General features: G+C 44.3%; 1 protein-coding gene across 1 annotated transcript in view; it reads right to left on the reverse strand.

The window, feature by feature from the left end:
* Positions 1-6459: 6459 nt before the first annotated feature.
* LOC146869616 (E3 ubiquitin-protein ligase TRIM39-like) overlaps positions 6460-16335 on the reverse strand; it is a 273031-nt gene continuing 263155 nt past the window's right edge. Inside the window, exons 6-7 of the mRNA XM_085608690.1 lie at positions 12803-12982; positions 6460-7221 (exon numbers count right to left, since the gene is read on the reverse strand). Of these exons, the coding sequence (XP_085464816.1) occupies positions 6710-7221; positions 12803-12982 (692 nt within the window). The 3' untranslated portion in view covers positions 6460-6709. The remainder of the gene's footprint in view (positions 7222-12802; positions 12983-16335) is intronic.

The following is a 16335-nucleotide window of genomic DNA, read 5'->3' on the forward strand; positions in this document are numbered from 1 at the left end:
AGTTTGCGATTCTTTAATAAGGTATCGAAAGTTAACCGAAAGGTTCCGAAGCTTTAAATGTGTTTTAGCTGGTTCTAAATCACCATCAACCAGTCCAACTAATTGGTCCATCGACCAAGTGGTGGAGTGCCTTGATGTTAAAGTTAGGATTCTATTGGTGCAGATGTATATAATGTAAAGGAATTACTCCCGATAGGTAACAAGCATGTCCAGTGCTTCTTTTCCTCCTGTGCGCAGATTCGATTGAGACGTATGAGTGTTGGTGTTATGGGCCCCACCAATGAATGAATGTATGAATGAGTAATGTGGTGACGAGTCTGTGACATAAGGAGGATATGTACATTTGCCCTTTTCCGCTGGAGCAACCCAAAGAGGATAGAGGTTCCAGTTCAGATCACGGAGTCCAAGAACCCAGCAGGTAAAAAGAGGGCAAATTAAGGCTATTAAAAATCCAACATACTAAAAACGGAGAAGGGGGCCGAAAAAACATAGCATGTTCACTTAAGGATCACACCCGAAGACGAAAGAGGTACCAGTCCAGATAACGGATGGCAAACAGTCAGGAGGAGAAAGGGGGATTTAAACGAGAAAAGCAAGGAAGAAGGGAAAGAACACCCGGTAATAAGGCGTACGAGAAAACAGACAACAACGAACATAGTAGCCAAAATTCAATAAAAGTCACAATATATAGAATAGGAAGAGTATGTAGGATGCCCTCTATCGACCAGCAAAGTGAGCCAAAAGAGCCAGTAATACACATAGAAGCAGGAAAATTGGAGCAAGAGTCAAAGGAAGCAAAACAACCGGATACTCTACAGGAAAAGATCTGCAATGAACAAAGGAGTCAAGACAGACACATTGATAATGAAATCACGCACACCATAAATACTCGGGTAGAAAAAGAGGAAAGTGCGGGAAGTGCAATTTGCTCTGAAAATAACTTGTTGGAGAATACATCGAAATTAACGTTCGTGCCAGAATATTGCACAAAAGGAAGGCAAGATATATTAAATAGAGGGAACTTTTTAAGGTTGTTCAAAGAAATCCCAGAACTAAAAAGAATACCGTGACATGGTCTTTTAGCCGTGGAATTTAAGCACTCCGCGGAAACCCCGGACATTGAAGAGACTTTGACTACCTGGTCCTCAAAGGAACTAGTGGACAGGATATATGCTACCAGAGTAATTTTCGAATTCTGGGTAATCGTACTGAGGCCTTACAAACACACTTACCCCTTCCTAACAAATCAGAAGTACGCACCTGCAAAAAAGAAAATAACATGCTTACACGGTGCCCGATCCACCACGCCACCGGGGCAAACAAATTCAAAAGAGGGCAAGGAAATAGCGAGGCAATCAAACCTTGAACAGTCTACAGATGGCAGTACAGACTGGTCCTGGGTGCCAAAAGTTCTTAGTAACACGCGTACCTAAAGAACAGTCAAACTCACTTACGATGGATAAAAGATGGGGGAAGATAGTTCAAGCTAATGAGCAGGATACAATAGAATCCCCGAGGCAGGATCACATGTTGAGGGATAGAAGGCAGAACAGGATAAAGATCTGTATGTGGAACGTCCACGGATTTAAAAATATGGGGCAGGACCATGAAAATCTGTCCTTCCTCGAACAACAAGACATAATATTATTTCAAGAAACGTGGAACATGAACCCAACAGCAATACCAGGTTACATAGGACATCACATTCTAGCAGAAAAATTTGCAAGATTTGGTCACTCAAGGGGAGGCTTATCAACATATATATTACAAAAACATGGTTGGCAAACAGAAGAGTTAGATGCCGGGGTAAACTTGCTGCAAGTTACAAAATTTACCGGAAAGCGAAATTCAAACAAACTAGACTGGCAATTAATACTAGTCAACGTATATGTTCACCCTGCAAAAAAAAAATCAGAAGGAAAAATTCACAACATTAATTAATCTGATCAGTCACTGCAAAAATCACACGAATTCTGCCCATTGATTATTTCAGGAGATTTCAACGGTAACCTAATAAAACAGAATAACAGAAAGAGGCAGCAGGACTGGGGATACCAAATAATAACGCGAAAGTTAGAAAAGTACGGCCTGTCAATCCTGAATGGTAACATTATAGGGGACAGGCCAGCCGTAACAACGTACTCAAACGGAAAAAGCCGATCTACAATAGATTTGACCATCATTAGCAGCAATCTTGTCCCAAGAATAGACTCATTCCAAGTCTGCCCACGCATAGAAAGCGACCACTACCCACACATCACAAACCTAAATATAAACTTGACCTGGGCACAAAAAATAACCATGCTGGGATAATACGCAGAAAGGTTTAACCTGAGGAAATTGAGATGGCGAGGACTAAATATGACGACCATAATGGACTCTCTTAAAGAATACATGAGTCAACAGGCCCCTCGATAGAAGGAAATCAAATAAAAACCTGGGAAGACATGTGTCTCTTCCTTACCCGGAACTTTCAAGCTACCAAGAGAAACAGAAGAAGGATAGACATCAGAAAGGATCTATGGTTTAACCTGTGCTACGAGACGAAAGGAGAAGGATGGCAAAAGAGGCGCGAACCCATGCCATAGCGGACAAAATGGGTAGGAATACAGATAAGGATAAACTAAAGGATCTACAGAAGAATTATATGAAGATGCTGAGGGAAGAAAAGACAGAATATAAAGAAAAAATCTGGACAAGACTATTGTGGGCAAGCACATTACCAAACAGTAAGGAATTCTGGGGCATCATAAATAACATGACAAAGGGAAAAAAATTACAACAAGAAGCGGGACTAGGAGAAAAAATCTGGATACAGCATATACATAATAGGTACAGCAATGCGAGGAATGATAAGCGCGCAACGGCAACAGACCCCTCAAAATCCCCAAAAGATCTAAGACCTGAAGGAGAAGAATATACCGGTCAAGCAGTAAGCTGCAACGATTCAAATGATCTGAGCGACATAAAGCAATTGAGAGGAATAATAAAAAGATTAAAAATGGAGGGGCCGGCAGGCCCGAATGGACTGCCCAATGCACTATTTAAACATGCTCCGGTGTTTTGGGCTGACTACCTCGCGCCTCTTTTTAATCAGATGTGCAGACAGAACACCGTCCCCAAATCTTGGAAAGGGAACATTATTCCTCCCATATTTAAGCAGGGAGACCACAACAATCCAGAAAACTACAGATTGATATCATTGATGGATGTGGAGGCCTAACTATACGCAACATGCCTGCTTCTCCACCTGCAAGATTGGATGGATGAGGCACGCATAATCCCCATGTTCCAAACCGGCTTCAGACCAGGCACGGGCACTTTAACAAACCTGGCTACGTTGGCACTCCTAATCGAAAAAGCAAGAAAAAGGAAAACACGGTTGTTTGCATGCTTTGTCGACTTGAACGCCGCATTCGACAAAGTAAGCAGAAATCGCCTCTGGGAAAAACTAAGAGCATGGGGGCTACCGAGCAAACTACTGGATGCAATAATAGCCCTGCACAGTGATACTTGGGCAAGAGTGAAACTAGGCGATGGAAGTAGTACCACCACCAGTATTCACACCCAGCAAGGCCTAAAACAAGGCTGCGTCCTAGCCCGAGCTTATTCAATTTATTTATGGCAGATATCAGTAAACACATGCAAGCATCCGATTGCCATCCGCCAAACTTAGTGAAAGAGCCAATACCCTTCTTACAGTACGATGGCGATATAGTGGTGCTGAGCCAAAGCCCCATCGGGCTACAAAGAGCGATAAACAACCTAGCCACCTATCTGGATGAGACAGCTTGGAATTAAATAAAGACAAAACCAAGGTTGTACGCCTTGTGGACCCTAAAAAACCAAGTACAAATGGTTCGTAAATGGGACTATAATTGAAGAACAAGCGGCCTATAAATACCTCGGCTTAAAAACGGGGAGAGGCCCCACACACAAGGAACACAAAATAGACCTAAAAGCAAAATCTCAATCGTTAATTTTTGCGTACAGATTATTGAACAAAAAACTGGGTTGCCCGAACCATGCACATCTTTTAAAAGTGATGGCTGCACAAATAGTACCGACATTGTCATATGCCCTAGTAGTTTGGTGTGGTGAAGAGGTGGAACTGCTAAACGAACTTCAGACGAAGGTTTATAAAGCTGTTTTTAATATACCAAGGTCCGCTGCCCCAGCTCAGATCCGGCTGGAATTCAGCCTTCAAAATCAGAAATTCCGGAGCATGAGCGGCTTCGTGAAACTATGCCACAAATTCCGTGCATCTGAACTGGGGACATTAAGCAATCTATGCTGGAAAGAAATCAAAATCCAGATGGATCAGGACATCCCACACTCATGGGGAGCCTATCTGAGAAAATCATTGGCGGAACTGGATATACAAACGACATGGGACAGCCAGATGGACCGGGCAGTTTTTGGCAAAGAAGAAGTCCTTCTTAGAAGATAAAATAACGACCTCGAAACGTAGGCATTGGTGGACTGTGATTAACTCCTACATATCAACAAAGCCTAAGGCCTATTTAGGTACTCATTTTAGTGTGGAGTTAAAAAAGAGTTTCACCAATTACCGCTTGGGCATGCGTGACTCAAAAGATCTACAACCGTCCTGGAAAAGCAACCAACAAGCAGCACACTGTCGACTATGCGGTTTTTGTAATGAAACGTTAACTCATCTCTTGTGTGCCTGCCCCCAGTTAAGGAAATAGGGAGGGGGCTTTTAAAACCGATTTTTAACGAATTGAACATTCGCACGTGCAGGCAAGCCGTGATAGATTGGTTGGAAGGTTCCTCTATAATCTTGGCGTGCCGGGGGGTAAAATATCTGGCAAAAGTAAGGGAACTTCTATGGCAAGCCGATTTAGAGGACATTGATAAAGTATGAACACGGACGGCAGGGGATAATTTTGGTCACTTGAGCTCCTTGGAAAGTTCTGAATAGAACTTTCACAGATTGTTTAACCAGTTAGCCAACATTTTATGATCTTTATTAATGTGATTCAGATTTTAATATTGCCAAGCTAATTGCTGATAAAATTATATTTAATGGAAGAATAAGTTTAATACTTTTTTAAAGTGTAAATTGTAACGATTTTAAATAATCATATACAATAAACTTTTGACATGACTATCCAGTGGCTGTTTTCACTGATGCTAAAGTAGCACAGAGGATTAAGATGCCTGCTGCAAAGAACATGCTTTTGTGTGTTCAGAGCTTTTCAGGCAACAATAAAAATGTAAAGATAACTTTGGCGATTAAAGTTCCTGTTGGAGAGATATTTAAGTTTTATCTAGTGGCTGTTTCCACTGATGCTAAAGGAAAACAGAGGATTCAGATGCTTACTGCAAAGAGCATGTCCTTGTGTATCGAGAGGTTCTCAGCCAACAGTAAAAATATAAAGATAACCTCGGCAATTAATGTTTCTGTGAGAGAGAGATGGGAAGTTTTATCTAGTGGCTGTTTCCACTCATGCTAAAGTAGTGCAGAGGATTAAGATGCCTGCTGCAAAGAACATGTCCTTGTGTGTTCAGAGGTTTGCAGGCAACAATTAAAATGTAAAGTTAACTTCGGAAATTAATGTTCCTGCAGGAGACAGATCGGAGTTTTATCCAATGGCTGTTTCAACTTATGCTAAAGTTTCGGAGAGGATTAAGATGCCTGCTGCAAAGAACATTTCCTTTTGAGTTCAGAGGTTTTCAGGCGACAATAAAAATGTAAATGTAACTTTGGCGATTAAGGTTCCTGCGGGAGTGAGAAGGAAGTTGTAGCTAGTGGCTGTATCCTTGAAGGAGTATGTGGGGATGTGTGGGGTCTACAGCGGAACTAGATTTCACTTTACTAAAAAGTGTTGGAAGAGTTTATCTGGTAATGGGGAGGGGGCGTTTGTGAGGCAAACGGTGGGTGAGTCCAGAGTATTTTTTTGGGGGGTAGAATTTGGTGTATTTATTGTACTTTAAGGTGAACAGTAAATTTCAGGGATTTTTTAAAATGTTACTAGATCATTGCAATGAGTGACTGTGTGTTCTGGGAAATTGCCGCCAATCGATGTGGTTAGGGATTTAACAATTTGGAAACACAAACAGTAAACGTAAGAGTTAACGACAGGCCGGTAGTTTCGTTGTTTTCAATCGATATTTTACTATTATAAACATGTTAGATTGGTCCATGGGGCCATGCATATTACATTTACCCTTATTGCTGTTCAATAGTTTGTAGACAAGCATTATTAATCTAATTACAATTGGGGATTTTTGTTGTAAAGATGAATATGCCACCCACATGCATCCCAGCACAATACCCACATGCATCCCACCAACACACACCTTATAACAACACACCACACCATGCCACTGCCCCACATCACTGCACTAGACACCAAGTTTGCAGCATGGAGCACAGCAGCCACACTGCTCTGCAACATACATAAACACTTACAAGCTCCTAAAGGCGAGACCTGCTGGTTATTCCAATGCTTGTTTAATTCTGCAGAGACTTTATCATATGTTACATGATGTTTGGTGCAAGATTCAAATGGGAAACATTGTCTGCCCTTGTTTTAAAAATGTACAAGGAAAAGAGACACATAGTTTCACGTGAGGCTTCTGGGTGTCATGGAAACAGATGAGAGGGTCATTGTGAAGAAGATTCTTTGGAATTTTGGAGTTTGAACTGTGGATGGCAGTTGGGGGGTGGAGGGGGGGGGGGGGCTCACACCAGCCTCAGCTCCGCTCCTTCCCAGAGAGCAAAGATGGGGAAGAGCCTCTGTGTGAAGTGCGCCCGCGGGAAGGAGTAGAGAAGCTCCATGGAGTCAGCATTGTACAGGGACAGCCGCCCCCCCTCGTAGTCCAGATACACCCCCAGCTTCAGGGGCTTCTCACGAGGGGACAGAGGGATCCGAGGGGAGGTGAGAGCCCTGTACTGACGTCCCCACCCCTGCACAGCCCAGACTCCCCCCTCAGGTGACCATGTGATCCCTCCCTTCCTGTTCACAGACTTTGCTGCGACCCCCACACGCCACCCTACCCCCTCTTGCAGCAGCTGCACCTCCCAGTAATGTCTGCCGGAGGTGAACCCCTCGCTCCCCAGCACACAGGGCCAGGAGGTGAATCTCTTGGGGGTGTCCGGCAGGCGCTGTGCCTTGTCCATCCGTCTCACTCGTCTTTGCCCCTCAGACAGGAGGAGCCGACGATGAGCGGTGTCAGGATCCAGAGTCACCATCACTGCAGAGAAGAGATTCACAATTAGAGATTTAAGGACGCAAATAAAGGCTGTAATTACTGCTTCTGTTTTACATATGATTAATGTACACCACACCTGGAATGAGCACGCGGCGCTAGAGAGCGCGGCACTAGATTGCTCACTACACTAAAGCGCACAGCACTAGACCGCTCACTGCACTAAAGCGCACAGCACTAGACCGCTCACTACACTAAAGCGTGCGGCACTAGACTGCTCACTACACTAAAGCACTAGACTGCTCACTACACTAAAGCGTGCGGCACTGGACTGCTCACTACACTAAAGCGTGCAGCAATAGAGTGCTCACTACACTAAAGCGCGCAGCACTAGACTGCTCACTACACTAAAGCGCGTATTCATCCAGAGCACACACTATACCGAACAGCACACTGCACTACATAGGACATTCTACTACACACTACACGCAGCATACTACATTGCTCTACCACACATGATGCACACTACAATAGCAGAGAGTAACAGCAACTTGATTAGATGGTACGGAGTGATAGCTACTCCAAGGTTTACTGTACTAATCAGTACTCTCTAATAGATAGTACAGAGTAACAGAGCTATGAGAAGGTATACAGTACTAGTCAGTACAGTGCATGAAATGGCACAGAGTAGCAGAGGTACTGAGAGTGTGCTGTACTAGTCAGTACCCTGCATTAGATGGTACTCAGTGAAAGAGCTACTCTAAGGCATACTGCACTAGTCAGCTCTCTATATAAGATAATAGAGAGTAACAGAGCTGCAACAAGGAAAACAGTACTAGTCAGTGCACTGCATGAGATGGCACAGAGCAAGAGAGGTGCTAGAAGTGTACTGTACTAGTCAATACAGTGCATTAGATGGCACAGAGTGACAGAGCTACTCCAAGGTATACAGTACTAGTCATTACATTGTAAACATGTCACAGAGTGACAGAGGTACTGGAAGTGTACAGTACTAGGCACTACTCTGCATTGGATTGTACAGAGTGACACAGATACTGCAAGGTATATTGTACTAGTCAGTACACTGCAATATATGGCTCTGAGTGACAGAGCTACTAGAAGGTCTACTGTACTAGTCAGTACACCCTATCAGATGGCACAGAGTGGCTGAGCTACCCCAAGGTATCGCACTAGCGCAATGGATGGTGTAGAGTAAGAGAGCTACTAGAAGGTATACAGTAGCAGTCAGTACACTGCATTACATGGTACTGAGTGGCAGAGCTACTGGAAGTGTACAGTACTAGTCAGTACACTGCATCAGATGGTACAGAGTGACAGACCTATTCCAAGGTATATTGTACTGGATAGTACACCACATTAGTTGGTACAGAGTAAGAGAACTACCAGAAGGTATACTGTACTAGTCAGTGCACTGCACTACAAGGTAGGGAGTAACAGAGCTACTAGAAGTGCGATGTGCTAGTCAGTACACTTCATTAGATGGCACAGAGTGGCAGAGCTACTCAAAGGGACACAGTACTACCCAGTACACTGCATTCGATGGTATGGAGTGGAGGACCTACTAGGAGGTACATTGTAGTAGTCCCCACACAGTATTAGATGGTACAGTGTGACAGCTACCAGAAGGTGTACTGTACTGGTCAGTACACTGAATTGTATGTTACAAAGAAACAGAGCAACTCCAAGGCATACTACACTAGTTAGTACACTGCAGTAGATGGAACAAAGTAGCAGAGCTACTTCAAGGTATACTGTACTACTCCGTACACTGCAATAAATAGTACACAGTAACAAAGTCAGTCTAAGGCATACTGTACAGGTCAGTACCCTACATTAGATGGTACACAGTACCAGAGCTACTTTAAGATATACAGTACTAGTTAGTACACTGCATTAGATGGCACAGAATGACAGAACTACTCCAAGGTATATTGGGTTCCGGCGAGGGTGAGGTCGGCAGATCGGAGGTTTCTCTTGGGTACGTGAAAGGAGAGTCTCACGTTGAGGTATTGGGGTCTGGAGTTGTGGAGGCATTTGAAGGCGTGGGTGAGTATCTTGAAGGGTATTCTCTTCTCTACAGGGAGCCAGTGGAGGTTCCGCAGGTGTTAGGTGATGTGTTCATGTCGAGGGATGCCGAGGACGAGTCTGGCTGCAGTGTTCCGTAGTCCAGTCTCCTGATTATGAGTGCGTGGGTGACAGCCTTTCTTGATTCGGGGGGGGGGTCCATTTGAAGGTTTTTCGGAGGATGCGGAGGGTGTTGAAGCAGCTGGAGGTAACGGCGTTGACCTGATGGTTCATGGAGAGGGAGGAGTCAAGTACAATGCCAAAGTTTTGGGAGTGGTCTGTGGGGGTGGGAGGGCTGCCGAGGGTGGTGGGACACCAAGTGTTGTCCCATGCAGAGGGAGAGGGTCCGAGGAAGAGGACCTCTGTCTTCTCCGAGTTGAGCTTTAGGCAGCTGCTGCTCATCCAGGATTCAACATCCTTAATTCCTTCCTGGAAGTTGAGTCTGGTGGTGAAGGGGTCCTTGGTGAGGGAGAGGATGAGCTGGGTGTCGTTGGGGTAGGATACTATGCTGAGTCCATGCTGTCTGAGGATGGCGGCGAGGGGGGCCATGTAGATGTTGAGCGTTGGGCTGAGAGATCCCCTACTACAGAAGGAGTAGTTTCTTTTCTGTAACTCCAGTTCTGTAGTAGGGGTATCTCTGTTATAGTCATAAGCGCCCGCCCTCCTCCCCGGTGGAGAGATATTTATTCATATGTAGAATGCTACAGGTCTGGCGTGCTACGCCTTGAAAAAGAAATGAAAGTAAATGGGACCTGCTGGGCATTCTGGGATACTGGGGAAAGTTCTGGAAACCTGGAAAGTTTTCTTAAAGGCACAGTATCCTGTTTTAAGCCACATAATGGCAGCCTATGGGGCTTGTCTGTACACTCCTTCCTCTCTATAATTCCAGAGGCTTTTGCTGGTAGAGGCAGGGTTTTTTCCTATGTGGAGAAAAGCTGGACAGGCAGTGCTGTTTGTGGATGTTGGTGGAATTCTAGTTGAAGTACTGGACAGTGTAGCCTGTGGGTATAGGCTGCATTATCTGTCTTTAAATTAGATTCTCTCTTAAAGGTGTATGCAGGTCTGCATGATTTGTCACCTTTAGAGATTATTTTTTATTGCTCCGGGGTCCACGCACATGGGCGGGACTATTCACTATATTATGACTATACACAGAGATCCCCTACTACAGAAAGAGTATTCTCCGATGAATCTCGTTAGTTATGCATTGACGGTTTTCTCGGTTTATACTAGAAGGTATAAAGTCAGGGCTGCTTCCTGCGAGGACGACGCAGCACGGGATAGGACCGCTGAAGTTTTATTGGAACGATGAAGGCAAGATGGCATCTGAGTGAGGCCACCACTCACCGCTCTCCTCTCCCGTTGAATATTTCTCCGTGCCGTGAAACCGGATTATGTGCTGGAGCTATTGTCTAACCGGAGGTCTCTATGGGCCCACTCTGGCAGAACAACAAGGCGGGCGCTGGATACGTTCGTGCTGGGGAAGACCGGGATCCTGCTTTGGCCATTCTAATGCGGATGCTGCTGACAGCCTGGTTACAGCAACGCTCCACAGGCTTGAACGCAGAGTTGGCAGTGATGGCTGCTCGCGAAAAAGGGAAACCACGGACTGCGGCCCCTGCTACCACCTCCATACAATCACACCATAAAGGGACAGATGCCAAATTGGAGGGCAGGAAGGGAGACCCTCGTACTGGTAAGGGGGACAAACAGGAAAGCAGGAAAAAGAGAAAATAGAGCCTCACGTAAAGACAATTCCCCAACGCTTACAGGCTTCCGGAGAGGTAGGGAGGTCTCAACCTTTCATCTTGAGCATGTCTCTACCCCGAGACATGAGCGAAAAGGAAAAGGCTGTGCAGGAAAGACATCAAAATCAAGGAAATGGTCATGGTAATGGGGAAGTGTGTAACTTTGTGAATGGCCCTACACATACTGTAATACCCGGTATACAAGAGGGGGTAAATGAGAATCTCCTAGCTAAAAGTGTGACCCCTTGGCTGGCAAACTGTGATCATACTATTCTGGAAGCACCTTCACATACCTGCCAGGCGGATGAGACTGGAAATAATGATAACTGCCTCCGATATACCTACCGATAAATCAAATGATGAGAAGGGTGTTAGTACACCAGATAAGACAATAAAAAGTAAGCAAGGCGCATCTAGAGGGAGTGAATCCCCAAGAAAAACTATGGAGACTCGTTGTTTATCCCGGATTCTTTGGAAATTCTTTTTTTTCTAACTGAGGAACCAGAGGTATCTGACACCAGCCTATTTGCTAGTAGCGATGGCGGAGGCTCTTCCCCAAGTAATAGTAGCCGACAAGAGAAAGGCGCCCAAACGGACATCTGGGAAGAAAGTTCGAGAAAAACCCAGGTGATAATGAGGTTGAGGAGGAATTGGGTTGGGATTATTCAGCTGCACAACTGTTACCCCCTGAAGATGTAAATGGAAAAGAGAAACTATCAATTGGAAATCCAGGGGGTGAAATGGAGCAATCAAACGATAGAAAGGTGGATGAATCCTCCCTAGCTTTAATCTTACCATCCCTGCGACTATTCCAGGATGATGACAAGTCTGATAATCGTCAAGCACGGCTGGCCTCTAAAAAACTCCAAGGATCCGTACACAAGACTGGGAAAATCTGTACTGATAGCTTGGAAATATGGTAGAGACACGTACTGAGGCATTTCGAAAATACAGTTAAAATGCTGAAGGTTCAGGCTACGTCGCAGGAGAGCACCCTGAAAGATGGGATGTGGAAATTTGAGGATTATGAGAATCACCAGCGCCACAATAATCTAAGGATGCTAGGAATCCCCGAAATGTGTGAGGGCAATGACATAAGGACATTTATAATTAATATGAGAGAGAGGGAGAGAGAGAAATCTTTATTTCGGTTAGTAGGAGTATAACAGCACAGATAGAAATAAAATACATTTCATTCGATTGAATTTTCCTTTCATGAATGTAAAAAAGTCTCATTGCTCTAAATAAGGGGTAGAGTTACTCATAAAGTGCATGTGCATTACATTGTTATTTCATAAAATACCAATAAAAATGGGTGTGCAGTACATGAGCAATATTAGGCCTTGACAAAATATCCATGAAACCAAAGTTTGTGTTGCTAACATCACAGCCGTTGTTATGAAAACCTGAATGCATTAGAACGCAGTTCCTTGATTACTGCTAAAATTGGTATTTGAACGTAGAAATATTTTGATATTAGAATAATGATGATGTAACTGCATTTAACATTATGCTTTATCTAAAAAACACTGTATGTAGTTAGTTGGCATGGAACACTTTAGTTGCAGTTCCCAATGTTTTTTTATTGGCCATTATAACAAATTTGTATTTGCTGCACTGTTCATGACACATACTGTGCACGTGTAAACCGTTTTAACTGCTCCGTGCGTTATGCTAATCAAAGGGCACACCCAGAACACGTTGAAAGGAGCCTACGCATTAGCATGAACCAAGGTATTTAAACCCCCACCCGCTTAGTCCCGATGCTTCGCTTCCTGCTGGCAGAAACTCACCTAACTTTCCTTTAGTCCTCAGTGCATTCAGCAACCGTCTCCGCTTCCGTCTTCGATCCTCTCCTGGTCTCCCGATCATCTTCCGTGGCTGCAGCAGTTCCTGATTTCCTCGAGGGCGCTTCAGGATAGGAGATCCGGCTGGGTCTTCCTCCGTTTCATCGGTGCTTCGTTTAGGGTGACCTAATGGAAAGATAAAAAAAACAACTATAAACAAATGGGCGCCTAGCAACCCTCGTAAATCCTGGTAACTTCAGATTGCAAACAAACTATTTCAATTAAGGTAAGAATTCTCACCTTTTGTTTTAAAACGATGAACAAAGCAGCAAGTAGCTGGACATAAAAGGCTGCTCTCTAAAGTTTAAGGGGCAGTTTCAGGAAGACGTGAACTTATTTGCAAGTCAAGAAAAATATTTTATTTATCTATAAAAGACTCAAACTACAACAGCAGTTGTTTTACGTTTTACGAACCATTTAACCCTTTGAACTTGAAAGAAAGAGACTATTAATCAGGAACAGTGTGCAAACACATTGCGAATCTTAGAACTCAATTCTAGTTAGTATTTATTCTTTTTTGTAGCATCATTTGAACTTCAGTCCTGACTATTAACGGGTATGTAATAATTTCAGCTCGTTTAGAACAATGTTAATGACATGATTAATACAGTCTAATTAGAAGGTTGTTTTTATCTATGAAAGGGCGCAGCACTGTTAAAGGAACCGAAAGCAGCACTAATCCAGGAAGTGAATTTAACATCTGGAGACTGTTATAATGGTATGTGATGTGAGAAAAGGAATACATGAGAATCTAGTGTTTGAATAGTATAATCAAGATTTAGATTACATTTATATTTGGTTTTCTCCAATAGACTCAAACCTTCAAGTTGCGCAGTTAAGAAGAACCAGTTAAAGTTCCAAGTAGCGCAGCTAGGAAGAACGAGTAATCCGCCCCTACCCTGAGAAGACCCAAGATAGGATCCAGTCGTGAACCCAGTGTTTTGTCTTCTTCTCTCTCTTTCCCAATTCCCCCTTCCCCCGGGGGTCAATCTGGGTGGCAAGCGCATATTCCTTGCTGCTCTGGTTGGCTTCAGAGGGAGTAGGGATCAAGCAACATCGAAGAAGGAACAAACCGGAGTACAGGTGGGTGATTTCGTAACAGCCGTCACTTGATCCCAAATTTAAAAGAATATACTGATTAAAAAGGTACAAGATGCAAACTTTGCACATTTTAAGCTTAAAAAAATGCTCATTTAAAAAATATCAAACCCAGTTGATAAGATATGATAAAATAATCAGTCAGAACCTATGGGCTCATCGTTAGGATAGCTCGATGTGCACACCACATGGAAAATAAAAAATGTGATATTGAATAAACAGTGAGCATGTGGGTGTCATATTTCAAAATCCTAAAAACCTCAGCACAGTGCTTAGTTCCCAGATTTCTGCGTAGCTGTAATAGCCATCGGTGTCCCGCCTTCTTATACCCTTGACAGAAAAATATTACATGATATTCCGTCTCCGCTACATTGCTACATGCCGAACATCCCAATTGCTACATGCCGAACATCCCAAATTGGATGACCCCGCCCATTTATTTGTGAAAGCACGCAACGGGAGCACCCATGCCTAAACTGCAGGTATAACTTCTTGGCAAGAGCCAGCTGGATATCGTCCAGGCAGGATCTAAACTGTACTGTTTTTTAATTTCTAAAAACACTGCAATTAATGAGCCAGTTGCAGAACTCCCCTGTATCCGGGTAAGTTTGTGCTCCCTGTAGCTCTCTAATAGGTCCTTCCTAGATATTATCAGGCAGACAGGCAGATTTCTGCATTGTTCCACAAATTACCCCTTCTTATGGCCGCAAAAGTATTCTTGATGAAGGCCCGCCATGGTAGTTTGCTTGCACCCTGTAAGCTCAACACTTCGCTCAGCTCTTCCCTGTGTACAGCCAGTTCTGGGGTACTCCACAGACGTCGCCAGAATAAAAGTGGTCTAAGAGCGGCATCGTCTGCAATTGGACTAATCCCAAGGTCCATACGAAGCGGTGTAAGCGGGGAGCTTGGGGGAAGACCCAACAATTGCCTGGCGAAGGAATTCTCAATTTTCTCTATCGAGCCAGATGGACGGTGACCCCATATATCAACCCCATATATCAGCCCCATACAGGGCAGCACCCCCAGCTTGTGCTTTGTAGATTTCCCCCAACGGCCCAACAAATTTATGGATACAACTTCTGTATACCTTTGTCAGTCCCCCCGTTGTCTGGGCCACCTTTAAGCTTGCTTTCTTGATCTGACCCTCCCGTCCATTTTTTCACTGAGCGTGATTCCAAGATATTCAAAGACGGTCACCCTCTCGAAGGGGTTTCCCACCTAGGCAAGGATTTGACCGAACACTATTACCTGCATTAAATACCATGTATTCGGTTTTCTGCAAATTGATCTCCAACCCCCTATTTTTGCAAAAAACATAAAGCTGTCTAAGGCCCTCTGACTTCCATAGGTGACTTTGAGAGCAGAAGGGTGTTGTCTGCGAACATCATGGCAGGTTCTTCACGGTTCGCCAGCTTAGGGGCATCAATATCCTTCCCAGCAATCAACGCCTCAACTAGGCCATTAATAAAAAGGCAAAAAAGGGTTGAGGCAAGACGCAGCCTTGGCGTACACCTCTGTCTACAGGTATGGGGGCAGTAAGTTCACCATTTTTGCCGTACCTAATTTGGGCAAAATTGCCTTCATGCAGTCATTTCAGCTGGTGGCAAAGTTAAGGTGGAGCCACAAGTCCAATAAAACAGCCCACAGTTTGCCCCTCGACACCAAGTCAGATGCAGATAGGCCCACAAAAATTAGATAGGGGCTGTCACCCTCTATACACACTGTCTTCCAATGTAATAGTTGTAACCTTAAAATGTGATCTATTGTGGACATCTTCGCTGTGAACCCGGCTGAAAGGTTCCCTACCCGATCTTTCTCACTGGGATTGGGACAAGGAAGTACAATGTGACCATCGATTTCCCTTAACACCTGCAAGGCACTCATCCAGTGAGTGGGCGCTACCCCGTGCTATATTGGCCTATTTTGGAAATGTTTTGTTACGCCAGGCTGTGTATGACCTAGCCAGACCTAATGCTGAAAGAAGTTGTGAGGGTTTGTCCTTTTTTGCCAAACCAGATTTCGCACACGCTACTGATGGCAGCTTAGACAGCTTACAACCCCTCTCCAGACAGCAGGGCTGCAGTATTTTTGCAAAATCCAGCTAGGCTGAAAGTTGTCTTTCAGGGTCAGAATTTAAGCTTAAATTCTGAAATCCAAGCCCAGAAGCTACTGGATGATATCTTAGCAGGGGCCATCGGAGGTAAAAAATAGGTCTGTGACATGCGAGGGAAAGCGCTGGATAGAGGCTGGAGATTCCTCTTTATGGGAGCGCTGTATTTTTTTAATGTATATATGATCACTGGCGGGGGGTGGAGAGGTGGAGGGAGAAGAGGAGTGGTCCGGACGTCCTCACGCAGGCTCATGGTTGAGCCGGATTGCCT

This window comes from Triturus cristatus, chromosome 1_1, assembly GCF_964204655.1.
Source record: "Triturus cristatus chromosome 1_1, aTriCri1.1, whole genome shotgun sequence".
In the NCBI taxonomy this organism is placed as follows: domain Eukaryota; kingdom Metazoa; phylum Chordata; class Amphibia; order Caudata; family Salamandridae; genus Triturus; species Triturus cristatus.